This window comes from Cydia splendana, chromosome 1 (assembly GCF_910591565.1).
Source record: "Cydia splendana chromosome 1, ilCydSple1.2, whole genome shotgun sequence".
Taxonomy (NCBI): domain Eukaryota; kingdom Metazoa; phylum Arthropoda; class Insecta; order Lepidoptera; family Tortricidae; genus Cydia; species Cydia splendana.
The window spans coordinates 30555685-30583528 of record NC_085960.1 but is presented as its reverse complement, the minus strand read 5'-3'; the positions used below and the strand labels follow the sequence as shown (position 1 = coordinate 30583528).

The 27844-nt window shown below is 42.8% G+C and overlaps 1 protein-coding gene across 1 annotated transcript; it reads left to right on the top strand.

Moving 5' to 3' along the window:
* The first annotated feature begins 179 nt into the window (after positions 1 to 179).
* Positions 180 to 26947, top strand: LOC134792727 (signal-induced proliferation-associated 1-like protein 1). The gene is made up of 15 exons (XM_063764029.1): positions 180 to 1180; positions 4989 to 5222; positions 6495 to 6777; positions 6990 to 7590; positions 8289 to 8424; positions 9019 to 9131; positions 12091 to 12223; positions 12625 to 12789; positions 13223 to 13392; positions 13733 to 13895; positions 14323 to 14453; positions 14816 to 14998; positions 22468 to 22566; positions 24991 to 25122; positions 26121 to 26947. The coding sequence occupies exons 1-15, from the start codon at positions 586 to 588 to the stop codon at positions 26229 to 26231; spliced, it is 3249 nt and encodes a 1082-aa protein (XP_063620099.1). The 5' UTR covers positions 180 to 585; the 3' UTR covers positions 26232 to 26947.
* Positions 26948 to 27844: the final 897 nt, after the last annotated feature.

Genomic DNA, 27844 nt, shown 5'->3' with positions numbered 1-27844 from the left:
AGCTTGCATTCGCGTTTATTGTTGTTATTCTTGCTAAGGCGTTATAATAAAAATAATTTCGATAGAATTATAAAGTTATAATAAAAAATCAAGCTACTTCATATTTATCAAATCTGTTTATTCCTTAGATTTTTTATTTTATTTCAATAGGTTTGTTTTTGACCCGCCAAGGGTTAACTTATTTTTAACACTGGCACTCAAAATACCGTTCCGTTCGTTACTCTGTATTTTTCTCTTGGCAACATTATACGTTTACTCGCGAATAATGTTTTTTCTTTCATAAATTTCGTTTCATTCATTCGTTTTTGTGTTGTGAAGACGTGTGTTAGCTTTGTATATATAGAATATTGCAAAATAGTTTATCGTTAGTGTTAAGCACACAGTTTGTTTGTGATTATGTGACAATAAACGAAAGTTCGGCTATTCATCATGTTGTGAAGTCACTCACTGTGTACGTCTCAACATCGTAGTAATTCGTGGTATTTACGAATGTATTTTAATTAGTGTATGGTCAGTGAGCGCTTCAGTGTTCTTTTATTTATTTGTCGTGAGTCGAGAGCAAACTGACACTCGTCGAAATATGCCATGTACGCTCCGGATCATCTCCGACGGAAGGAAGCCAGAGATGTTATGTATCGCAGTAACTCGAGTCTCGACTTGATATACGGCGAACATCCGTCCGGAAACGGGTTGCGGCGCGAGTATGGGAGTCACGGTTCGATCGACGTGATCGGGGGCGCGAGCGACAGGCTCCCCGCAATGGTGCACAACTACAACGTGACAGAGAAGGCTCAGGGCTTGAGCGGTGACACATCCGACGGCCCCACGCCCCGGGCCAGCGCCAGCCCGAAGCCTCGCCTCAAATTCAACAAGCTTTGGGGTGGCGCGGCTCCCACACACCGACAACCCATGGACGATGGATCACTCGACCGACCTGAAGGAATAAAAAAACAGCAGTTTGCTCACTATGATTGTCAATCCTTGATGGCTAACTTGAGTTATGCAGCTGAGATTAGAGGAGCACTGCTGAGCCGCAGGAGGAACACAACAACAGGGGCCTCGGCTGCTTCTCTTGCAACCCGGGGCCCTCCGCTGGGAGAAGACACAGTACCTGACATGGGGGACGGAAGATCAAATGAGTTGCTGGAAGCCTGTCCCTTCTTTAGGAATGAATTGGGAGGTTAGTATAGTTTGTTTATCATATTCAACCTACCCTTGAGATGAAGAGTATACAAATTTACAGTAGGGCCTCACTAGTCCAGATAGGTTAAAAACCAGCCATTGATGGATTCTATAGGTTTTATAATATTACTTTGATGAATCCAAGGATACAGATTACTAGCAGTAAAAAACAGTTAAGTTACTCTTTCTTATTTATATCTTCATACTTCTTTTTAAAGCCACTCTTAGTCAGGGAAGGAATTTAAAACTTGAGTCACTATCAAAGTAATTTTCTTGAGCCTGAGACTCTGGATTACAGGGATCACCGGATTAGCAAAGGTCCAGATTAATGAGGTTCTACTGTATTTCCCATTTTTGTAATAAAACATTTTTATTAACTGTTACTCCGTCCCATCAACCAGGAAACAACAGTAACATCAATAAACAAGTGGAGTTACAGTTGTCTTCAAAATATGGGCTATAATTAATAGAAAAATGCATGTTTGATTAATTAAAATTTTGAAATAAGACTTAATAAATAAAATCTGGTTTTAAAGAGTGACTTGGTAAACCATTATGTTATTTGTATGAATATAATTATTGGCCCATTTAAAGTCATTTATGACTAAATTTCCTCTGCATGATTACTTCTTTGGTGAAATTGATGAATTCAAAATAGCAGGAAAATATTTAATAACACCAATAAATATTTGCTAAGCTAATGCAGGCAGATAATTAGATAAACAAAAATAGCAGAACATGCAATGCTTGAAACCAAAGTATACAAAAATATCCAGTAACAACATATCATATTTCTTATCACAATTCAAAATGAATACATAAGTGTATGTTTAGTATTTGTCTGCAACATTAATAGAGCACCTAAAGTGTAATTACTCTGGTATTGGTACAGAGTAAGCATTACAACTTACTATGGAATGACCATTGTGTGGCTGAGAATCGGGTGACACCAATTCTACTCTCACATCTGACATTGTTCTCCCAGAGCTTGCCATTACTTCACTCATAATTATAATGGTTTATGGTCTTGTTGTTTACAAAATAATTTGGCTCTTTGCATTTTATGATCTTAGTAATGTTCATAAAAAGAAGCTTCACAATTAGACTGTTTTTTTTATGTTCTCACCTCAGATTTCATCATTGCTTAACCAACTTTTTTATTTTATTTAAATCTATGAATCCTCTTAAGAAGTACCTTTAAAATCTACTTTATGAACTAATGATCTTCCCCAAAACTACTCCAATTTTGTATTGCACTCTTTTTTCCTTGTTTTGTTTCCTTTGATTAGTAGTAATGGAGGATAGAAACCTTTACAGTGTCCTAATCTCTTCAAAAACACGATGAAATCATGCACCAAGGATACTTAATGAAAATATCACAATAAATTAACAACAAACATGTTAATCCAACACATGCTTCCATTGAATGATTCCTCAATTACCACAATCATGCGCAACAACCAGTGGAGCATCACGCTGTACACTCTGCTTCAATAATTCTATACAATTACATACGGAATTCTTCAATTTATGCACATAATTCAATTCACTGACTTTCTTGTAAATTGTGATACTAAGTTTTCATAATTATGTTGCTTAGTGATTTTCATGCTTCAAATAGCTCATAATAACATGTTATTTGTCAATTATGACATAATTTTATGGTGTCTCATCTCGATTTCCTCCTTTATAAGACATTTTTGATGTTCTCTTACATCATAAATCAGTCTTCTTTTCTTACAATCAGTGATTGCATGAATGAAGTAGTGCATTGCACTGATTGGCTCATTGATTGGTAGTAATTAATTACAACCATTACTGATTTATCTGCTGATAAGCAATCAAGTTTTTATCTGTGTGCGCTTTTCACATTTTGCAAGATTATCTTTTGTTTTTATACCTTCATAAACGGGAGAGCTCTTATCACTGTTGATAACTAGGTACATGTATGTTTATTCTCTTCTTCCTCGCGTTATCCCGGCATTTTGCCACGGCTCATGGGAGCCTGGGGTACGCTTGACAACTAATCCCAAGAATTGACGTAGGCACTAGTTTTTACGAAAGCGACTGCCATCTGACCTATGTATGTTTATTAATGAATAATAATTGATTTATAAGCATTTTTTTATTAATGCCACGCTTTCTTGGTCTCGGAAATGATAAGGCCACTACTAATTTTACTTGATTCAAAGAAGTAACTAAACTTACCCCCACCACCCTCAGGTTATGACCCTGTAATAGGTTTATAGCAAAAATATAAACAAAGAAAAGAAAGAGAGGTAAAGATTTAGCTTCCAATTTATGCGTAAACTACATTTTCATCATATGAGTCATAAAACAGGTTTAGGGTCATCAGAGAGCAATACACTTGCGAACATCACTCATAGTTTTCTGTGAAAGAATGAGAGACTGTTTACCTATTGCATAATTCAACTTAGTCATTTAGGCAGGGATTTTCAAAATGCCAATTAGTGTAAGGAAAAGTATTACTTACCTACATGTCCTACAGTATTGAGAGTATTAGTAATTGTACCTAAAACATAAATGAACGAATTACCTCATGCAGTGCAATCCTGAAATATATTTGTTACAATACATTCAAGAGTAGAAGTAGCTAAGTGATCCAGGATCCAGGTGTTTAAAATGTTTAAAATGAATGATAAAGTAATAGAATACAAGACTAGTTTCTGCCATGATTTTGTTTACCTAGAATGCCCAAACTTCATCTTAACCAGTGCAGTGGTTTATGCATGAAAACAGACACATACAGAGTTTATTGCATTTGTAATATTATGCAGTAGGGATGGCTACGTCCCAATCTGTCCCAAATGGAATTACCCCACCATACGATGGCAGCTTTAGTGATACTTGACCAATGTCAGTGTGATTGCTGATTGGCAACATGATAATGGAATATTTAATTGTGAAATGTATAGGTGCCATGTGCCCCTGTGCTCATGACAAACATTCATTGATTGTATTTGATGTGTATAGTTTAAGACAAATTCTTCAAAAGTGGTAATGCTCAATATCTCTGAGTACTCTCAGAGGCATTATTTTTTCTTAGTCTTAAACATCTTGGGCTATCAATGAATCTGTTGAACCACTTAGCCAGTTTTATATCGTTAACAAATACCTATAAATTTAATTTGCAACCCAGTCCTGGCGGACTAGCATGAGTTGTGTTCTCGCGCGCGGGTCCATACTTGAAGTCGCGCTAGATGTATGAAGTCGCGCGCGAGAACGCAACTCGTGCTAGCAGGTCTGTGTAATTCAAATCAAACCCTCATAAGTATTCAATAAAATTAAGTTTGTTGAAAATGTAAGTAATGCCTAATTGCTCATTAAGATTACCTGTCTTATTTTGCTACATGATACTGATAAGTTTCACACATTTAATTAACGAAGTGTGGCTTATCAATCACAATCACCAATAGAAAAACTTGTAAAAACTATATTTACATTGAATATATCTTTTCTCTTACATTATCTTTTGTAATTTAGCTAGCCATGCATCAAAACTAGATTTGTATGTTGATTTAAAACATATGTCATGCCATCATAAGATTTCTAATTTTTTGTGATTGCAAAGTAGGTACTCACGCTCACACTTATAATGAAGTGATATTGTGATGAAGAAAGTTACAATGTCAAGACTAATCTCTACTACTTTACTAAAATGACAGTTTGATTTTCCAATCAGCCTGATATTGTACTAAAATGATAGGGTGGGCAAAGTAAGGGTTATTTTCTTTTCTTAAGAAGATTCAATTAGTGATTAAACCAGAAAATTATTTGTTCCACAGGCGAAGAAGAGCGCTGCGTATCCCTATGCCGGAGGACATCACGCGGCGCGATCCCTGGACAAGCTGGCAGCTGGCACCGGCCTCGTGCGGCCTACGGCCTCTCCGTCCTCGAGTTTCCGCCTGGCCACACTCATTGGCGGCATGGGTGCCCGTTTGCGAACACCCTGACGCCCCTGCCCGTCGAGAGCCAGGATTTAGGAGCGCTGTACTATAGGAACTACTTCTATGGGCAGTGTAAGTTACAATATTAGCGCGGCCTACAGCCTCTCCGTGGCCCACCAGACCACATTCTTTGGTGTCATGTAATAAGAACTGCTTTAATCGTATGACATTGAACTGTAACAGATATAGGGAAAATCATAAAGGCATGTGCACACCGGAAGCGTTGTCCATAGACATTAGACATGCATGTGTAATGCAATATACAGATCCTTATGCGAGACGGCTCAACGCTTGCGTGACGTGTGCATACTCTGTCACCACAAGATTCTGTGAAAGCAGTGAAACAAGTATTACTTTAATGTGGATTACTCTTTGACATTATCATGGAGTATGCTCTCTGTACCAGAAGTCTCTGGGCCACTCGCTTGACGGCGAGATTTATAATCTAGGACCACTATTGTACTATCACGCTCCGCGATTGTTATGCCATTTAGGGTTCTAGCTAAATTGGTTGTTCAATACTTGCGCTATGGAATGTCCAATTTAGCTAGGACCCTAAATAGCTTACCATTCCCGTGTGGTGACTGTACCTACAATATAATATCCTTCTGCTGACACTATAAATACAAACATAAATTTATTGCAATGAATAGGAAGAAATCCATCCTCGATGTTTTTAAGTCGTAAACTATATAGAGCGCAAAATGCTATTGGGAAATACACGCGCTGAGGAAAAGTTGCGTGACCGCTGCTGTGGTTTTCATGATTAGTTAAGTATACATTAATACTAATTTAAACATGCAATGTAGTTGAAATTAGTAACCCTAATACTTACTAATGTTTTCGTTAAAAAGTGACACATATCTGCGTCACAACGGCTCTCCGTACAAATAAGCAGAATACTATTAGAAGTTCCTGTACGTCAAAATGATTTGCGGCAAAATTCACCTTAATCTCTTTATGCTATTGGTACATGGTATGCGTTGCGTAAAACGCGACGTATTCGTTTCGTTACGCATTAAGTTATGGATAGGCTATGTAATGTGACAGCTGACATCCGATTCTTATACAATACAACCATTCAATGTGTGCTTGTGTTTAGGATTAGGAGTGTTACATGCTGTGTATGAGCTCTGACCCTAAATGAGACATCTGTATTTTCAGTAGACCATGTAGGACACTTAGATTTGTAATTGATTGAAATTTTTTTATGATCTCACCGCAACTGCATCAAAATGCCTTTGATGCATGCTTTATGAAAATATCTGTTTAACTCTATTAATAACGACTTGAGGAAAAGTCCAGTTAATAATAAAAGTTCTGAATTTGAATTTTCTTTGACAGCTCACCAAAACTGGTTCGGCATGGACGAAACCTTGGGTCCCGTCGCGATATCCATCAAGAAAGAGCGAGTGGAATTAAGAAGGGGAGGTTCTGACGCGTCCGCGCCAGCGTCACAACTAGCGTGGCAGTATCGGCTCGTCGTCCGCACTTCCGAACTGTTGACGCTACGTGGGTCCGTGTTAGAAGACGCGTTACCTATCAAACCCAGCAACAATACAGCTACTTACAATACTAAGGAGGTGCTGGAGTATGTCGCTCCGGAGTTGCAACTGAATTGTCTCAGGCAAGTTACATTCATATTTCTATAAAACGGGCCAAATGCTACTACTGCAGTGCAATGTCCAGCAACAATTTCGATGCTTTAATTATCTACAATAAGCTACACTTATTTTCACGCTCGGTGAAAACACCACGCGCCTAGAATGTCCTGATCACGATACCGATAATCCCCGATCGCTGTATTTAATAACTAATTACTAACCGCTTTAATTACAGACTGGGCACCAACGGCAGCGGCGCCGAAGAACAACTCCTAAGACTCGACGAACAATGCGTCACGCGCCACTATAAAGTAGGAGTTATGTACTGCAAGAGCGGCCAGTCCACCGAAGAAGAAATGTACAACAACCAAGAAGCTGGCCCGGCCTTCGTAGAGTTCCTCCAGACGCTTGGACACACGGTCCGACTAAAAGACTTCGACAAATACAAAGCGGGTCTCGACAATCGCACAGACTCGACCGGCCTTTACTCCGTCTACACAACCTATCAGAACTGCGAGATAATGTTCCACGTGTCAACTATGCTGCCCTACACGCCCAACAACAGGCAGCAGTTACTCAGAAAGCGGCATATAGGCAACGATATAGTCACTATAGTGTTCCAAGAGCCGGGAGCGGCGCCGTTCACGCCGAGGAACATTCGCTCGCAGTTCCAACACGTGTTCGTGGTTGTGCGAGCGATAGACCCGTGTACGGAGAACACGCATTATAGCATAGCTGTGAGTCGGGCGAAGGAAGTGCCTTTATTTGGACCACCGATCAAGGATGGTGCTGTATATCCGAAGGGGGAGGCGTTTACCGATCTTCTTTTGAGTAAGGTGAGGCTCTTGGTTGTAGGTTGTAGTATGCATGTATTGTATATATTATGGTATACTTACTGTTTTATTTACAACTCCTGCCTCTAGCTTCAGACAAAATACAGTAAGAACCATTGAATATAGGCACGGACTACAAATCCATCGTTTATTATGTAAAATCTGCATGAAAATACATATTGCAATAATACTTTATCGAAACATCAGCAACATTCGGAGTGGCACTTTCGTTTATTGCATAAATACGAGGTTATTTATAACAATGCAGGAAAATGTTAAAAAGGTATGAATAAGTTTGGTATGTTTTCCAGCAATCATTAGGTATTTTGAGGATAAATATAAACTTTACTGTGTTTTCTGTAATTTTATGCATTCCACATATTATCAATCAACTCATGCAAAAGGGGCATGGACTAAGGCATGTTTAACGAATGTGTAATTTTGCACACTGAGGGCTCAGTTACACCAACCACAATCAACTTTTCATACAATATTTAGCGAACGCTAAAACGGTGACAAACGGTTTGGTGTAAGGTGCAACCGACCCTAACTGATCAGGGGACACGGTCATTGCATTGTCGAAAAGGGCATTGCCTCCCTTTTCTCAACGCGGTTCGTCGTATTGTCCAAACCTTATTATCACGATTCTTAGAAACGGACATCCCTGATGTAATATGATTGATGACTCAATTGTTTTTTAGGTGATAAATGGCGAAAACGCAGCGATACAATCACCAAAGTTTAGCACGATGGCCACACGCACGCGGCAGGAGTACCTCAAGGATCTGGCCAAGAACCACGTCTCCGCCACCACGCTCGAGACCGGACAGAAGTTCTGTACGTACCATCAGCCGCAAAAGTGCATGGCGACTTTTCATAATTTCTGCATCTTTTCGCAGCTCACTGGACATTGTTCATGATCAAATGAATCAATTCATTAACCGTTTGCCCGTTAAAGACGTCAACTGACGCGCGCTGTTACAGCCCAATATCAACCTTCGTGCAGTACGACAAAGTTCACTATGACGCGCCGCACACAATCGGCGTGGCGTTCAAAGTCGTCTGTTTGTCGGAATGCACTACAATAAAGATGATTCAAATTCATCTGATTATTATAACAAAGAAAATTTATTGTAATAGAGAGGTAAGGTCTAAGAAAAAACGTACCCTCCTTTAGTTGGACATCCAAAACAGATGGCGCTGTACTGCGCCATATGTTTTGCGGTGACTGAGTTATCAAACTTTTGACAATCGAGTTACCGCAAAATGTAGGGAGTTGTACAGCGCCATCTCGTTTACCTGTCAAATTCACGTGCACGAAATTGTCTTAGATTTCATACAATTTTACTCAATCAATATATCTTTGTTATGAATATCTAAAATAAAATAATCTCTCTATATTTTTATTATTTATATATTGTTCTATTGCAGCAATCTTCTCGTCGCTGCTCATGAAAAGTGGCAGCAACAACAACACGGCGGTGCTGCCGCGCCTCTACAGCTGTCCCAACGACGTACTCGTCGGCGGTGCCATGTGCTTTCACGTGAGTAACTGTCTGTCTCGCTCTAACCTTGCTGTATGAAGAGTGAACGACGTACTCGTCGGCGACGCCATGTGCTTCCACGTGAATAACTGTGTCCCGCTCTAACCTTGCTGTATGAAGAGTGCGGCAACAACACGGCGGTGCTGCCGCGCCTCTACAGCTGTCCCAACGACGTACTCGTCGGCGGCGCCATGTGCTTTCACGTGAGTAACTGTCTGTCCCGCTCTAACCTTGCTGTATGAAGAGTGAACGACGTACTCGTCGGCGGTGCCATGTGCTTCCACGTGAGTAACTGTCTGTCCCGCTCTACTCTTGCTGTATGAAGAGTGCGGCAACAACACGGCGGTGCTGCCGCGCCTCTACAGCTGTCCCAACGACGTACTCGTCGGCGGCGCTATGTGCTTTCACGTGAGTAACTGTCTGTCCCGCTCTAACCTTGCTGTATGAAGAGTGAACGACGTACTCGTCGGCGGTGCCATGTGCTTCCACGTGAGTAACTGTCTGTCCCGCTCTACTCTTGCTGTATGAAGAGTGCGGCAACAACACGGCGGTGCTGCCGCGCCTCTACAGCTGTCCCAACGACGTACTCGTCGGCGGCGCCATGTGCTTTCATGTGAGTAACTGTCTGTCCCGCTCTAACCTTGGTGTATGAAGAGTGAACGACGTACTCGTCGGCGGTGCCATGTGCTTCCACGTGAGTAACTGTCTGTCCCGCTCTACTCTTGCTGTATGAAGAGTGAACGACGTACTCGTCGGCGGTGCCATGTGCTTCCACGTGAGTAACTGTCTGTCCCGCTCTACTCTCGCTGTATGAAGAGTGCGGCAACAACACGGCGGTGCTGCCGCGCCTCTACAGCTGCCCCAACGACGTACTCGTCGGCGGCGCCATGTGCTTCCACGTGAGTAACTGTCTGTCCCGCTCTAACCTTGCTGTATGAAGAGTGAACGACGTACTCGTCGGCGACGCCATGTGCTTCCACGTGAGTAACTGTGTCCCGCTCTAACCTTGCTGTATGAAGAGTGAACGACGTACTCGTCGGCGACGCCATGTGCTTCCACGTGAGTAACTGTGTCCCGCTCTAACCTTGCTGTATGAAGAGTGCGGCAACAACACGGCGGTGCTGCCGCGCTTGTACAGCTGTCCCAACGACGTACTAGTCGGCGGCGCCATGTGCTTCCACGTGAGTAACTGTGTCCCGCTCTAACCTTGCTGTATGAAGAGTGCGGCAACAACACGGCGGTGCTGCCGCGCTTGTACAGCTGTCCCAACGACGTACTAGTCGGCGGCGCCATGTGCTTCCACGTGAGTAACTGTGTCCCGCTCTAACCTTGCTATATGAAGAGTGCGGCAACAACACGGCGGTGCTGCCGCGCTTGTACAGCTGTCCCAACGACGTACTAGTCGGCGGCGCCATGTGCTTCCACGTGAGTAACTGTGTCCCGCTCTAACCTTGCTGTATGAAGAGTGCGGCAACAACACGGCGGTGCTGCCGCGCCTCTACAGCTGCCCCAACGACGTACTCGTCGGCGGCGCCATGTGCTTCCACGTGAGTAACTGTCTGTCCCGCTCTAACCTTGCTGTATGAAGAGTGAACGACGTACTCGTCGGCGACGCCATGTGCTTCCACGTGAGTAACTGTGTCCCGCTCTAACCTTGCTGTATGAAGAGTGAACGACGTACTCGTCGGCGACGCCATGTGCTTCCACGTGAGTAACTGTGTCCCGCTCTAACCTTGCTGTATGAAGAGTGCGGCAACAACACGGCGGTGCTGCCGCGCTTGTACAGCTGTCCCAACGACGTACTAGTCGGCGGCGCCATGTGCTTCCACGTGAGTAACTGTGTCCCGCTCTAACCTTGCTGTATGAAGAGTGCGGCAACAACACGGCGGTGCTGCCGCGCTTGTACAGCTGTCCCAACGACGTACTAGTCGGCGGCGCCATGTGCTTCCACGTGAGTAACTGTGTCCCGCTCTAACCTTGCTGTATGAAGAGTGCGGCAACAACACGGCGGTGCTGCCGCGCTTGTACAGCTGTCCCAACGACGTACTAGTCGGCGGCGCCATGTGCTTCCACGTCGTGAGTATCACAGTAGGCCTTGTCCCCTACAAGTCTTGCGCGTTGAAGGCTCTGCCACCTTGCGGCATAAAATTATACTTGGCATTATTTCATTTCAAACCAAGGGCCCAACGTTTTCTGTTCTCTTTCACGGCGCAGCAACTAGTATCATTTCTCTCTCCTCGCTCTTTTAAAAATGCCGTTTGTCAAAAAAGGACAACCATACTGTTGAAAAGATGGACTTCAAATCAAGTGTTGCCTTTTTTGATGCGCCCAGGCTGTGTATGTGTGCGTAAAAGTGTATATGTGTGCTCTTTTAGGGTTGTGAAAAGTCGATTTTAATCATGTTATATATCGATAAACGCTACACAGCGGAACGAAATAGCGATTAATTGAAGCTTCAACATCTTCGTTAAACATAAACATAATTGAAATGCTAATGGATAATTAATATATTATAATGTAATAAAATAATTCAATTATTGCGGAACACATATTTTAGTAGGTATTTATGTATTTTAATTAAATATCTGAACTTTCCCTTGGTTCCCTGCTGGGGCGTGACGATAAAATTGTGATCTGATAACCACAATAAAGAATAAAAGCGTTTTTGTTCATTTTAGGTATCGTTAAACCTTTGAAGAAAAATTAAAATTGCAAGAAATGTCGATAGTTAATCGATATGACTTTATCGACATGGCTACAGCAAGGTGGGCCTCATTGTTAATCGTACACTAAACAAAAGTGGCAACAGTGACAGCTCGCTGAGACACCGTCTCTATATATTATAAGTCTATGTTTCAAACAACAGACGCTCCAACGAAAATTCAACGTTCCAACTCTATTGACGTTTGATTTTTGCCATGAGCAATTCCGCCCTCTGGTCATGTGTGTTTTGTTGCAGGTTCAAGTTCAAGATGAAGGCGCGGGCGGGGCGGTGTTGGACTGCATGCTCGGCGTCTCACCCGACACCATAGTGTTGGTGGAGGACAGCACGAGGCAGGTCATACTCGTCATACCGACTAACACGTTGTTAGGTGAGTTGCTTAGTTTAGGTTAATTTTTGTAAAGGATGGGTTAGATTAAAAAGGTTAAGGTTAGTTAGACGGTTTGGTCATTGACATGTTAAACGCAGTTTTAATTTAATTTTGATTTTGCGATTATTTATTTTTCGTTTTTATTGGGGAATACATTTTACAACAAAATATATTTTTCCTGTTAAAAGATACTATTTGAGGTTTGGTTTGGTTATAAGTAAGCATGTGGCGTGTCGTAGCGCGGCACACTGCGTGCCATGATCCCGGAAAGTGTATCTGGTCGGAACGTTGGACGGCAGCTGCCGATTGTTTTTACAGGCAGTTTGTCTCTGATCGAGAAAAAATCTCGTATCATCCAAATTTTAACAAAGATTTGTAGTTACTCATGTTTTTTTCTTCAGGTTGGGTGGTGAGCGGCGGTTGGACGCGCATATTCTACCACCGCGGCGAGTCAGTACGTTTACGCGACTGTCCCGCTCTACTGCGGCGCCTGGCCGGCGTGGCGCCGCCGCACGCCGAGCTGCTGCCCGAGCGGACGCTCGCGAGGGGAGCCGCCGCGCAGCTGGGTATGTACCTTATGTCGTAGCCATAAGATCTGTTGTCAATTAACAGACGACTGTATATCCTACCACTGCGGCGAAGCAGTACGTCTACACGACTATCCGGCACTTTTACACCGCCGTGGACACTGGCGTGGGGAGCCGTGGCACTGCTGGGTATGTACCTACTAACACCATCAGTGAACCTTATGTTGTTGCAACAAGGACTAGGTCAGTTAACAGTGGTAGGTACAGCTGGAAGTACAGGAAGTTGCAGAGACAAACTGACACCTGCAAACGAATTTCTATGCAGGGGTGGGGGGAGGTCAGTTATCGCTGCAGCTTACTTTACATGCGACATCCGAATCCACAAGTGCAATGTCAAGGCGTGCCTATCGCACCACCGCCTGACCCCTAGGAACGCCTTTGGCTTTGATCCTAACGTCCTGTTTACTTCCAGGGTTCCACGTGCAACCCGACGGGCTCATAATAGCGGTGGAGAGCGGCAGCACGGCGGACAAGGCGGGCGTGAAGCGCGGCGCGAGGCTGCTGGAGGTGTGCCGCGCCGCCGTCGTGGCGCTGCACCACGACCAGCTCGTCGACCTGCTCAAGACCTCCGATCCCGTCACGGTGACCTTACACACTACCTGACCTTTTACTAGTCCAATAATAACATTATACAACACTAAATAACCCAAAAGCGAACTATAACACAATAATAAACACTTATTGACACAGCAATGAAAGTCTCTCTGTATTTGCGGGCCCAACATATAGAAACACACCGCTTTTTGATTTATTTTACTTTATTTAGAGCCAGTTGCACCAAACCGTCTGTGACCGTTAAAGCGTTCGCTAAATTTTATTATATGGGAAGTTTCATAGATCTCTGTTGCGTGACGTTGATCAATCTAGTATTCTATTAACTGTCGGTGGTGCAACTGGCCTTTACTCATACATTGTTGTACAGGTGACAACAACAAACGCGTCCAGCTACAAGTGTCTCTGCGAGACGGCCGGGGAGGAGCCGACCGCGCCCGCGCGCGGCGACGCGCAGCGCCCGGGCCGCGGCCGCCGCGCCTACGAGCGCGGACACTCGCCGCCACGGTCGGACAGCTCCGGATACGGCACCGGTCAGTACCACAGACAGTAGCCCCAGCGTAACAACCATACACTGTTCCGGCTTCAGTCAACGACGAGAGGTAAGCAAGTGGTTTTCTCATCAGCTCCCCGCGGATGGTGCCTATGTGAAAACCCCTCGGTGCGGTCGCGGGCGGACGCGCAGTGCTCCGACCGCGGCCGCCGTGCCTACGAACACGGACGGTCGACACTTGTCAACAATACTCCGAACTTTGCGAGGTGATTGAGACCTCATCTATATTCGCTACAACAATCGTCTCGTAACTCTAGTAAGTAAAAAGGTGCTGGAAAATTACTAAACCACAAACATAATTCTGGTTTTACTGCATTTGATTCAATGAACGTTTCAAATTTCTGTCCACGAGTTTCATATGAATGTAATTATTTTAGAGTTGCATAACCTATTGAATGTTGTAACAGGTGGATCGGGTCGCAGCGCGCGTCGCTCGCCGCAGTCGTCGCCGACGACGGAGAGCGTGCGGCGGCGCTCGCACGACGCCTCGCCGCGGCACGCCCGGCACAAGCGCGCCTCCGCGCACGGCAGCCTCACGGTCAGTTCACGATTACACATGAAGGGGTAAAATGTATCATACTTGATGCTTCTTATCCGATTGCAGTATATCATAAGCTGTGATTTTAGTAGTATATTGGTAATTTTTTTTTTACTAGGGTACTGTGAGGAATTTGACAACCAAGAAGGAAGAAGAATGTCTTAGAGATCATTGTCCGTGTCGGGCCTCGTGGGAACAATTTTAATAGGGTCAACATTTTGATAAATTGTGATGTAAATGCTGCGTTTCTTTCAATTAATCTTTTCTTTGGTTTGAAAGACACTATTTTTGTTGGATAGGACATGAACGAAAAAACAGGTTTTATTATTAATGAATATGAGTTTGTCCACAATGTCGTACAGGACGAGTTAATGCGACTAATGGACGCGGAGCTGGGCGGCGACGGCGACAGCGCTCCGTCCGCGCCGGTCTCTACGCCGCCCGCACCCGCCGCACCGACCGCGCCCGGCCCGCTGCCGCTGCCCGACGCGGCCGCGCTAGACTGGGCCACGCTGGTGCACACCGCCACCCGCGCCATGCTGCAGGTATACCACAACTCCACTCCACCGCCCGCTACTAGAGTACGTAAGAGGCTGTAGCCAAGATGAAATAGAACATGCCGACCTCAAACTCGCAGCCACCTCAGTGGACACGAGACAGTTTTGTATCTCAGGACCGGATGCGAATCCTTTTCGATGCATAACAGCATGAGAATATCTCGTTGCAGTAAAGTACAAATTATCAACTATACTTGCCGCAAAACCTAAGTAGCGAGTCAGGTCATAATGTCATCTCTTTCACTCTTGGTTGGTCTTAACAAGGGCAAAGGAGAATACATTATGACCTGCCTCGCCACTTAGTTTTACGGCAAGTATAAATGTTGAGATGGTGGTGCCATCATATTTCTTCATATTTCATCATATTTCTTATCACTCGTTGCTACGGTTACGGTCTACAGGTGAATTATTATTTTCCCCGGGCTAGTAGCAGGAGATCTAAGGTCCACCACCTTGCATTTTGGAGACAGCAAACCGCTTGGAACAGGTGTTTCTGGGGGTGATCTGAGCTGATTAAGCCCGGTTGCCAAGAGGTTCCCCCCAGCAGGTGGGCAGGGGAGGGGGGGTAAAAGTGCCTCCGGCACGCCTCACTCTAAGCTTTATATCTGCATACGTCTCGCAACTATATCAAGTTTGGTGTCTTTTTCGTGTAATTCGAGGATGAAGAATTCATTTCTGTAACTAAATGTTCACTCACCCATACAAAAAAATCGTGAAATTCAAAATTCAAAAAAAATCTTTTAATTTTTTTTTTCGTAAATCCTCTAAAAAATTTAAACTATGAGGATTTGCTCTAGAAAAAAAATACCTGTGAATAGCCCAGTTATCCTACTATACAGAATAGTAAACTTGTCAAATTTTTTTTTTTCATAACTCTGTTAAAAAAAATGTTTTGTGTCGCGCGGCGTACCTGCATTGTAAGAGCGGTATGCAGCGTTTAGGATTTTTAAGTATGTTTGGATGATTTCTGATAAGTTGTTATTCTTCTGGTTGTAGATTACATTAATAAATTACTTCTGGACGTGATATATATACAAATAAAAATTAAATATATAAATAAAGATGTTGGGAAAACTTTCGCCAACAGAGTTAAGTATTATAAATGTGATAAAATTAACATTATTATTTGTATGTCTTTTTCATATCTCGGGACCATGGGGTCCCGGAGCTTTCCGTACGTGGGGACGAAGCCAACAGCGCAGAGGCCCTTTAAGGCACGTTAATCTAAAAGCAAGGGATACATGTGGTGGATACTATCCCCGAACGCACAATGTGATACATCCGGAGATGGTCCCCGCCAGGTGCAAAGACTATTGCAGTGCAGCACTTTTGTGCTGCGATGGGAACTAAGGTCATGGGCTATAGATTTGAAAGTTGGATGGACTGGATAATGCCGTGACAATCAGTCTCAAAATTGTAAATGACAGGTGGTGACTCGCCAACTCATTGAGTGGGCCCCGCAATGGCCGCACGCACAGTGCGACAACAGGGCAACACTTTGGAGTGGCTGTGAGGTTGTCGAGAGGTGAGTCTGCGGTAGCCAGATCCCGGTAATCCGTTCAGCAGGCCGCCGGCGTTATGACATTTTACACTTCCAACCTGGAGCATAGGTCCCGCTCTTGCGACTCCATTCTGGCCGGCCAATCAAGGCAAGCACAGAGGCGAGGGCCTGATGACAGGTCCCTCTGGAATAGGGGTCCGCGGTGTCGTCACTCACCGTCAGCTCGCCACAAGCTGCCCCCGCGGGACATTATTATTATTGTGGTGTTGTGGGCCTTTGAGTGTCGCATTGACCAGCATTGATCTATTGTGACGGCCCTTTAAGTTCATTACTAATGCCCGTTGCATCCAGAAAGTTCCAGATTCTTTGGGCCGTAATGTTTTGTACCTCATAGGGTTGCACTACGTGTCGCCCTAGGTAGGTACTTCTTTTTGACATTAGTAGTCCACAAGAACAGAGAATGTGCATTGCAGTCTCCTCCGACTCCTGACAGAACTTGCATGTCGCATCTTGTTTCTTGCCAATTTGAAACATATGTTTGTTCAACTTGCAGAGTCCAGTCAGTATTCTGGTCACCGCGTAGGTTTTGTGCCTTTTGAGTCTTAAAAGCTCCTTAGCAGTTTTGCTGTTGAACCCTTTGAGTGTTCTTGTCCTTTAACGAACTTCCACCAATCGATTGCTCTCGTTTTTTCTAAGTTGCTGAGCAGAGAATATGCATCTCGTTTTGTGCTTCCACAGAAGGGTTCTGGGCCGACCAGGGGTGTGTCTGCGCCCTTTCTAGCAAGTTCGTCCGCTTATTCGTTTCCGTTAATGTCGGAGTGCCCTGGTACCTTCTCACACTAAGTGTAACTTTGTTGGAGTAAGCCGGTGCATTTAGGTTTGTTTTATAGTTCTGGACTAGTTTTGAGTTTGACTCAAGGGATTCTAGTGCCAGCGGAGCAGCCTGGCTGTCTGAGTTGATGTAGATAAGCTGGTGTCTTAGGTTTCTATCCAGGCTGATCTCCGCACATTTGTTGATGGCGAAGACTTCTGCCTGGAAGATTGAGGCCAGTGTGCCCATGCTGACGCTAGCTCTGAGCTTAGATCTCTCACCATAGATCCCACATCCTACATCATTGCCTCTCTTGGAAGCATCTGTATACCAGATGTGGCTTCCCTCTTCGACGTACATTTGGTTGTTGATCCATTTGTCTCTAGGAGGTATTTCTACTGTGTACAGTTTGGTGAGATGACATTCGGTGTGTGTGTCATCAGTGGGCATGCTAAGGGCTCTATTCGCAAAAACCCAGGCCTTTAGATTGGTTAATGCCTGAGAGCGCCATTTTGGCCTGTTTAGCGTGCTTATTCTGTAGACGCACTGCTTGGCCTCCTTTTGCACCTGCCAGTGGAGTGGTATGATGTCCAGCGGTGCATCTAGGGCCGCTCCCGGTGTCGAGGAGTAGGCGCCAGTTACTGTTAAACAAGCCGTGCGTTGCAGGCTGTTTAGAGTGTCTATTGCTGTCTTTTGGCTGGTTTTGTTACACCAGACTGCGGAGGCGTAGGTGACAATTGGCCTCACTACCGCTGTGTATAACCACATAGCAATTTGGATCTTAAGCCCCATCTTGCTCCTGCCATTCGACAGCATGACCACATGGCCATTTTCGCTTTTTATATAATGTTTCTCAGGTGAGGGTTCCAAGTTAACTTTTGGTCAAAGGTGACCCCTAGATACTTGACCTCTGCCGAGAACGGTATTATTTGTCCATTAAGTCTTGGTTTTGTGAGTTTATCGAGCTTCCGTTTCCTTGTGAATGGTTAAATGGCTATTACAGTCTTGCTCGGATGAATGGACAAGTCATTTTCTCTACACCATTTGAATATTGTGTTTAGAGCTCCTTGCATTAGGTTGGATATTGTGTTGAGGCAAGGGCCTTTGACGATGACTACAAGGTCGTCGGCATATCCTTGTGTATCAAAGTCTTGGCCTGACATGATTGCACGAAGTTGGTCCACTGCTAGGGTCCATAATAGTGGGGATAGAACGCCTCCTTGTAGGCACCCTTTAGTGGTATAAAATTCATGCTCAGAGTATTGATGGTCAGAGTGGCTACTCTGTTCGAGAGCATGCTATGTACCCATCTGGTGGTTTCGTCTACTCCCTTTGATTTCATACCATTGAGTATGGTCTCTGTGGGCGTATTATCAAAAGCACCTTCAACATCAAGGAACGCACATAGAGCGGTTTGCTTTTCCTCTAGGGTTTTCTGCACCTTGTCAACCTGGTTGAAAATTATTTCGGCGACACGGCGGTTTTCAGTTGTGTCGCATGTTCCGGTGTAGGATTTGGTCTATGTTTGGGGATAGATTATAGCCCCTCAGCAACAGCCACCATGCCCTGCTGACTAGGGCTGGTCCAAACAACATGGTTATTGGGAGCCCATATGGACAAGCCTACCTGCGGCGGCTGCTGCTTGTTTAGAGCTTATTCGTTGCCGCTGCAAAACAAAATGCGCAGGGAGGTGCAACTGCGTTAAAAAAAACCTAAAATGCACAGTCCCATGGGCATGTAATGGCAATTACGAACAATATATATCTTATTTTAACCCGCATTTTTTGTCAAACATGTCCTATGTTAATTTTATCACATTTATAATACTTAACTCTATTAGCGAAAGTTTTCCCAACATCTTTATTTATATATTTAATTTATATTTGTATATATATCACGTCCAGAAGTAATTTATTAATGTAATCTACCACCAGAAGAATAACAACTTATCAGAAACCATCTAAACATACTTAAAAATCCTAAACGTTGCATACCACTCTTACAATGCAGGTACGCCGCGCGACAAAAACATTTTTTTAACAGAGTTATGAAAAAAAATGTTTGACAAGTTTACTATTCTGTATAGTAGGAGAACTGGGCTATTCACAGGTATTTTTTTTCTAGAGCAAATCCTCATAGTATACATTTTGTAGAGGATTTTCGAAAAAAGAATTTTGAATTTTTCTAATTTTTTGTATGGGTGAGTGAAAATTTAGTCACAGAAATGAATTCTTCATCCTCGAATTATACGAAAATGACACCAAACTTGATATAGTTGCGAGATGTATGCAGATATAAAGCTTAGTGTGAGGCGCGCCGGAGGCACTTTTACCCCCCTCCCCTGCCCACCTACTGGGGGGAACCTCTTGGCAACCGGGCTTAATCAGCTCAGGTCACCCCCAGGAACACCTGTTCCAAGCGGTTTGCTTTGTCTCCAAAATGCAAGGTCCCCTTAGAAAACGGGACCTTAGATGTCCTGCTATAGCGGAACAAAAACGACAAGAAATAGCTGTCCTACCCGCACACGAACATTATTTTTTCTACTCGTCGACTGTAATTCTTGAATTAAGATTTCGTATACCAAACTGCATTTGGGTACTTTTAATGTATAGGCTCCCAACTCATAGTAATATTCATTTCGATACAGTTTAGTCAACAACATGAAATTGACCAATCACAGCTCGCCGCGGTCAAGAGGACGAAATAAAACCATAGATCAAATTAATTATTTATTTTAGGTTGTAATGTAGGAACAATTGCTTCATAAGTCAGAAACGCGCATGTGACACCCATAATATAGGAACATCCATAGACTGCGAAAACCGCTTAGCGTTACTTGTTAGTCTCCATAGGCTACGGTGACTAAAACGAGAAAAAAACTGTTTAAAAATTGAATTTAGCAAGGAGCAAGTACCAGGGCCTCATGAGTTACGAGAAGGTGTCGTTGACCAACCCGCCGGGTCGCGGCCGGGGAGCTACGAGTATGAAGGTATCACGGCTGCTCGTGTATCTTAGCTGTATACTTTTGGTTTGTTTACCTATATGATTCTACTAGTTTAACACTTTCGCAACCGGGCAAAAAACGGCGCACTACCCCAGAAACCGGTCGTCTATATCTGCGTACAAAACAACCCGCTGGGCGGGTTGTCCGGCATCTGAGTAAAGTTTACGAGTGCCCGAGAGTCGGGTACGCGGTGTCGAATGTGTTAAAGTATTATTTTTGTTGACTCGTAGAAAAAGTATTGTATACAATAGTGATATAATCAAGCTTTTCAATCTCGTACCTTACTTAGGCAACTCAGCAAGCTTCGTTGCCTAAACACGGTACTCGACTGAAAAGCTCTCTATTATATCACGATTAGGGCTTGCAAATATTCGAAACTTTCAGGTATTCGAATATTCGACTTTTTCTGACGACATATTCGAATATTCGAATAATTATTCGAATATTATAAAAAATAAGAAAAAGAACGAGAAATCGGTTTATTATCGTTTTATTCAAAAGCTTATTTCACATATTGCTAAAACTAATGATATTTTGCAGAAATCCACTGAATTGACTAGATTTTATCATCCTACTATGAGATGTCCACATTTATAAAAACAAGTAAAACGCCAAAATACGACGTATTCAATATTTCTAGATAAAACTTTTATTATAAATGCGCCGTTGAGTGAAATAATATAACTTTAATCATCTAAACCAAACCTAGGTATGTAAGATATTTTTTTTAGTAGGTAATTATTTTCTGATTTAAATTAACTTGTAGTCACTCAGAGGCCTTAATTAATGGTCGGCTTAATTATATAATATTGGAATATTTAAGGGAAAAAGTTAGTTGACTACTGGATTATTCGTCAGCTAAAGGTGCATAGTTAGATTACCTAGTTGGGCAGGTTTGGTATGATCAAATTTGAGAATTGCGATAAGTGCGGGCAAGGTTTAGTCTTAATAAACAGAATGACCCTTTAACTTAAAACTTATGCACCGTAAAAATAACATACTTTTTGATTTCGTTTTCTTTCAAATTGAGTTAGGTTTCACTGTATTCACGAAGTCTATCGAGAGGAATACAGTAAAAATATTATTTCCTTCGTATTTGGGTACCTACCATTACTCATTCACTGTAAATACCCGGAAAACACACAGAAACTGTAACTGCAGCGGATTAAATAGATTTTTATAGTAATAAAAAATATTCGAATATTCGAAACCTGAGCGGCCGAATATTCGAATATCAAAACAGGCCGAATATTCGACAAATTCGAATATTCGAATATTCGAATTGCAAGCCCTAATCACGATTGTATTAAATACTATCACAGGTAAAGCTAGACGAAAGAACCTTTTTCTACTCGTCGACTGTAATTCTTGAATTAAGATTTCTTATACCCAACTGCAATTGGGTATTTTTAATGTATAGGCTCCCAACTCAACAATAAAATATTCATTTCGATACAGTTTAGTCAACTATGTATAATGAAATTGACCAATCACAGCTCGCCGCGATCAAGAGGACGAAACAAAACCATAGCTCAAATTAATTAATTATTTTTAGGTTGTATAGTAGAAACAATTGCTTCATAAGTCAGAAACGCGCATGTGACACCCTTAATATAGCAACATCCATAGACTACGAAAACCACTTAGTGTTGCTTGTTAGTCTCCATAGGCTACGGTGGCCAAAATTGAGAAAACAACTGTCTAAAAATTGAATTTAGCGCGGAGCAAGTACCAGGGCCTCATGAGTTACGAGAAGGTGTCGTTGACCAGCCCGCCGGGCCGTGGCGTGAAGGTATCGCGGCTGCTTGCGTATCTTAGCGGTATACTTTTGTTTTGTTTGTATGATTCTACTAGTTTAAAGTATTATTTTTGTTGACTCGTAGAAAAAGTATTGTATGCAATAGTGATATAATCAAGCTTTTCAATCTCGTACCTTACTTAGGCAACTCAGCAAGCTTCGATGCCTAAACACGGTACTCGACTGAAAAGCTCTCTATTATATCACGATTGTATAAAATACTATTATCACTGATCACATCCATATTATAAAACCATGTTTCCTTTTCGTCGTATCTAATATGAAATTATTTAACAATTTTATATCTCAGCAAAATGTATGACACCTTTAAACCTTGTTTCAGATTTGCGAAGAACATCAATATCCGTCCATAGACAACCCTGACCCTACGCTAGAACCTCTTCCAAGTGAACCGACCCATGACTCCTGGTCTGAACTACCGGTAAGTACATAACATTAGGGTTTGTTACATTAGACGAAACAAAATAAATGCACACTACAAATTAGCCTAAGCATAAGGGTGACTTCCTACATATATGGACGTAAGGCTTCGAGCAACACCGGCTTCCGACACGTCGGTAGGGAGGGGCCCAAGCGATATCTTACCGTACAAATCTTTCTGCCATTTTTTGCGGGGGGAAAGGTGCACACAGTCGCGCTTCTCACACACTTATGTACATACAAAATCCAATCTGTAATGACGACACAAATACATATCTTAAAGACAAATCTTGCAAACCTCGATCTCTTTTTGTGTACGGACGAGTCACAATCACAAGTGTCACAACACGCACACTAACACATTTTCGTCGAAGAATTTTATTGTATTCTGAGAGATGAGAAGTCGGATTTGTCGTTCGACCGATCCGCAATTTGTACTGGGCGAGCAAAATCGATAAATCCAACAATTACATGAGACTAAAATATAATAATTGTGTTTAAATGTAATTAAACGTATGATATGTAAAAAAAATATTACATGTGAAATGTAACACCTTCTTTTTGTAAATTTGCGATGTCCCCGACCTCTTTTTACAACAAAAAACCGAGCAATTAGGCATTTTTTCTGCTGCTGTGTTCAGTGAAAAATCCGAGCGCAACTAGTTTTATTACCCGCGCTAGATCAGTAATTGATCTTGTACCTAGGCAGAGGGGAAATAGTGCGAATGCCGCCTCCCTTCCGTGTTGCTCGAAGACGTAGGGTGTTAATAATACATTACTATAGAGGCCGGGAAACAAAGAATTGCAGGCCAATTAGATATAGGCGGATAGGGATATGCGACCCATGGTATAATAATATACTCCGCCTGGTACTCTATTCCGAGATTCGCGTATGACCTAACTGACACGGGCCTACGTCATCATGCTGTTTACAGGTTCTCAAACTTTAAAATGTGGGAGAATTATAACCAACGGTGAAAATTATTTTAACGGCATTAATTTTAAGTTATTCATGTAGAAACATAGTAAAATAAAACAAATCTAATGTATTAAATTAAACTTTATTTATCTATACAAGACAAACGTTTAAAAAACTAATTCACAGTTACACAATAATTACCAAGCTTACGACGTGAAAAGTTTGGAAAACACTGCGACTGCTGACACTGAGCGAGAAGGAAATAACAATTAACACGCGTTCGACAAGGATGACGGTCAGGGCATGAAGTTATCTAGATCCGAATTGTCAAATGTGACAGCGCTATCCTGTGTTGCCAGTAATGTAAACAGAATTACCCGAACGTCTGAAATTTCTTTCGTGAATCGGAAGATATTGCTAACGAATAATTAAAAATGACGTGTTATTGTAAAATTTAAGATAAAATACATTATAAATGAAAATTATAAAATTATAAAGAAATATTTTAACTTATTAACCATAGCTATAATGTACCCATGTAACATGTTATGTTGAAATAAAGTGGCAATGTTATTGTGACGTAGGCCCGTGTCACTCTGGGAATAGAAGACCATGTTTTATTAGACCATGATGCGACCGGCAATCCCATTTCTCGCCGAGATTTGTATAGTACTTTTCTCTAACTTGTAATGAAACATCCATAGGCGAGTAAGTATGAAGGTATCGCGGGCCTCGGCTGCTGTTAAAAACAAAAGTAAACCTTCTTTTGTTTTTAACAGCAGCCGCGGCCCGCGATCCCTTTACACGCCTAGGTGTGTAAGGCTGTATGAAATTCCTTTACATATCATCTTCAGTCATCGCACTGGATACATAGTATTTCCCGACCTAATTTGAGTGTCAACATTTCATTGCAAGTTTGAGAAAAATACGTTGTAAGATTTTTGCAGCTTGACCTTTTGAATTTAATCTTTGACATTGATGCTTTGATTGAGCTGTAATTTTCTCCCCGTCGTATGCCCTTCAGACGCCGTCCTACGCGATCAGGGCGGCGACAGATGAGACAGGAGTTTTATTCCAGTTTATCCCCGCCCAATTGACCGCGGCGGGGGACACGTGGGAATAGAGATCAACCATTATAAGCTCTCGTCTAATGACGCTCGCACACAAGATGAATAACGCTTTTAGGGTTCCGTACCCTAAGGGTAAAAACGGGACCCTATTACTAAGACTCCACTGTCCGTCTGCCCGTCCGTCCGTCTGTCTGTCACCAGGCTGTATCTCATGAACCGTGAACCTAGACAGTTCAAATTTTCACAGATGATGTATTTCTGTTGCAGCTATAACAACAAATACTAAAAAGTACGGAACCCTCGGTGGGCGAGTCCGACTCGCACTTGTCCGGTTTTTTTTTAATGCGTCTATAAGATTACTTTAAATGTAAGCGTAAGTGCTCTCGACACGTATCGCCTCCTTGGTTGTTGGAGCTAAAGTTATAATGTTGTGCAGACACCGGACGCTGCGCCGCCACCGTCGGCGTCGCCCCTGGCGCCGTGTGCGTGCGGGCTGGCGGCGCGCGTGGCCGCGCTGGAGGCCGAGCGCACCGCCGCCGTGAGGCACCAGCACCAGCTCGAGGAGGAGGTAGGCTACATTACGAGGATCCAATCCAGGGTGGGCCCGGAAACCTCAAACACGACCACTTTTAGATGGTAACGTAGAGGCGAAAGATTTTGGCTTACGAGTAAGACGTTGCCAGCTAATGGCCTAGAATCTAGTCCATCCCCCGCTCCCCGACCTCAATGATATAGGTAATTTGATGGGAGTAACTATGAATCGATGGTGCGGAGAAATTTGTACTTTGATGGTTGTATTTGGCTCCAACTTTTTTACCAATGGTCCTCCCACGCTTCTGTCTTATGACAGCTCTGACTCATTGTACAAAATTAACAAATCATAAAATCTCGTAGCAAAATTATCCTAGTTACAGACCTATAATCCAGTAACTTTGTCGAATTTTGTAACCTGGCTCTTTTGCGTCAAATCCAGTAGTTCTGATTTTTCGCAGACTTGTTGATGATGTTGGCCCAATGAATAATCTAAGTTTGTGACTTCGAGCGCCGAACGCAACTTTGTCAACCCTATTTTGGGGGGGTACGATCTTGTGGTTACCGGGCCAAATCAGCTTTGATTGACCTCAAAAACAATTGTGCCAACCGGCATCGCCTGAGACAAAAGTGTATACTCACTGCACTTACTTAGCCTACGAATCCAAGTTCGAAAAAATTATACATTTTGAAAGGCTTTATCTCAGAAAATATTAGATGTACAGAGACAATTCTAGTGTCTTATTGTAGCAAATTTAGTCTACTTTAAAAACACCCTAGGAAGTTACTATCAAAAACTAGAACTTTAGGGTTGTAATCGCCCATATCTAAAAAAAATTGCGGTAAGTATATTCGATTTTTGACAAAGTTGCGTTCGGCGCTCGAGGTCACAAACTTGGATTATTCATTGGGCCAACATCATAAACAAGTCTGCAAAAAATCAGAACTACCGGATTTGACGCAAACACAAAATGTATAATTTTACTGTATTACTAGAGGTGTTTCTTAAGGTACTGATATAACGTATTGTAACAGGTCCGTCGCTTACGTCGTCACAACGCGCGCCTCCGAGAAGAGAGCGCCCGCGCCGTTTGGCAGTTGCGACACTTCACGCAGTGGCTCAAACGGACCGTCGACCGGCAGTGATCCGGCGTCTCGCTCGCTCCCACACCGGTGATCTGCTGTCACGCTCCAACACGAGTGTACAAGTAACATGACTCGAGACTTAGGCAGCTGTGACACTTCCTGCAGTGGCTCAAACGGACGGTCGATCCCCAGAGTTCTGGCGTCTCGTTCGCTTATTCGCCAGTGGTCACCTGTCCCACTCCAACACGACGTCAAGTCACACAAATCGAGAACGCTGAGACAGCTGCGGCAGAAGCGGACCGTTGAAATGATGTCCTGTTTACTCAAACAGCAGTCATCTCGCTCCCACACCGGTAACCGCCCTTCCTGCTTTGGCAACAGCGACATACGTAAACTAGGTACAATTAACATATAGCAAACTCTACTCCTAGTACTTGGATGCCAGTAGTACCCTCACCATGAGTTTTAAGCGGCCTTTAACACTAGCAAGAGCGTCAAATCAAACGCAGTGCATCTCGCTTGTACCAATGTCAGTACGAGGGAGATATATTGTAAGTTTAAGCAGTCGCTAGCGAATATGTCGGTGACAAACTCATGGTAAGGATACAGTAGTACTCTTGCGTAAAACGTCGCAATCTTTTAAATTGTAACGATGGGTACATATTTATCGCTGACACAGTTAATTGACCATTCATAGACTTTACTTCGTTGCAATAAAGATTACGAATGGACTTTTAATTATTGTGTTAGTGCTATAAATACAAATGCGACCTGTTTCTAGTCACAGACTTCTTATCTTTACTAGTATTCTTGCCGTAATATGTGGCTTTGCAACAGAGAAGGGTTCTTATGCTTCATGTGCAATAAGAACCATTCTAACAGAATTCCTGTTGGAAATTCAGATAAAAAGACCCTTATTGCACGTGAAGCATAAGGACCCTTCTGTTATGGAAGGCCACATTGTCCTTCCGGATATGAGATTAGCTGTAGATACGTAACCAGAGCTATACGTTAAAACACAATGGTACAGCGGCGCTTATAGGGCTATTCAAGTTCTGTAATTCGTCTACAGTAGTCGATTCTATCTATGGACGAATATTTGCCCTTATACGACTGTAACAATTACTTAGTAACACAGAATAATACATTGTAGACGAATTAAGGCTCTCACTATAAAAAATTCAGCCTTAAAAGCTGATCAGAAATGCCTGATACAATTCTGTATATAATTAATATTATAATATGTATTTATCTATATAAGTATGTATATCGTCGCCTAGCACCCATAGTACAAGCTTTGCTTAGTTTGGGGCTAGGTTGATCTGTGTAAGATGTCCCCAATATTTATATTTATTTAATTACATTTATATGTATATTGGTGCGAATAAGTGGTGCTAATCCGTCGCTACAATAAATTCGTATCATTTAAGTGTTCTTACACTCTTTGAAGTATAAGTAATTTAATATGTAGACAGATTAGTTATCGTAACTGGTGATTACCTATCGATAATTTTTGATTGAATATTTGGACGCATTAAATGAAACTTCCTGCCTTGCACTGTGGAACGAACTGTATTTTTGGTAGGGCGAGGTATTTCTGAACCGATACGACCTTGTAGAAAAGAGCGTGCTCCCATCTTAAATGCTGGCAACGCTCTTGCAATCCTTCTGGT

Excerpts from the sequence above, each read along its gene's own strand:
- LOC134792727 (XM_063764029.1), top strand. The coding sequence starts at position 586 with ATGTACGCTCCGGATCATCTCCGACGGAAGGAAGCCAGAGATGTTATG. Across the intron at positions 12,790-13,222 it reads GGGAGCCGCCGCGCAGCTGG|GGTTCCACGTGCAACCCGAC; the intron begins GTATGTACCTTA and ends GTTTACTTCCAG. Across the intron at positions 13,393-13,732 it reads AGACCTCCGATCCCGTCACG|GTGACAACAACAAACGCGTC; the intron begins GTGACCTTACAC and ends ATTGTTGTACAG.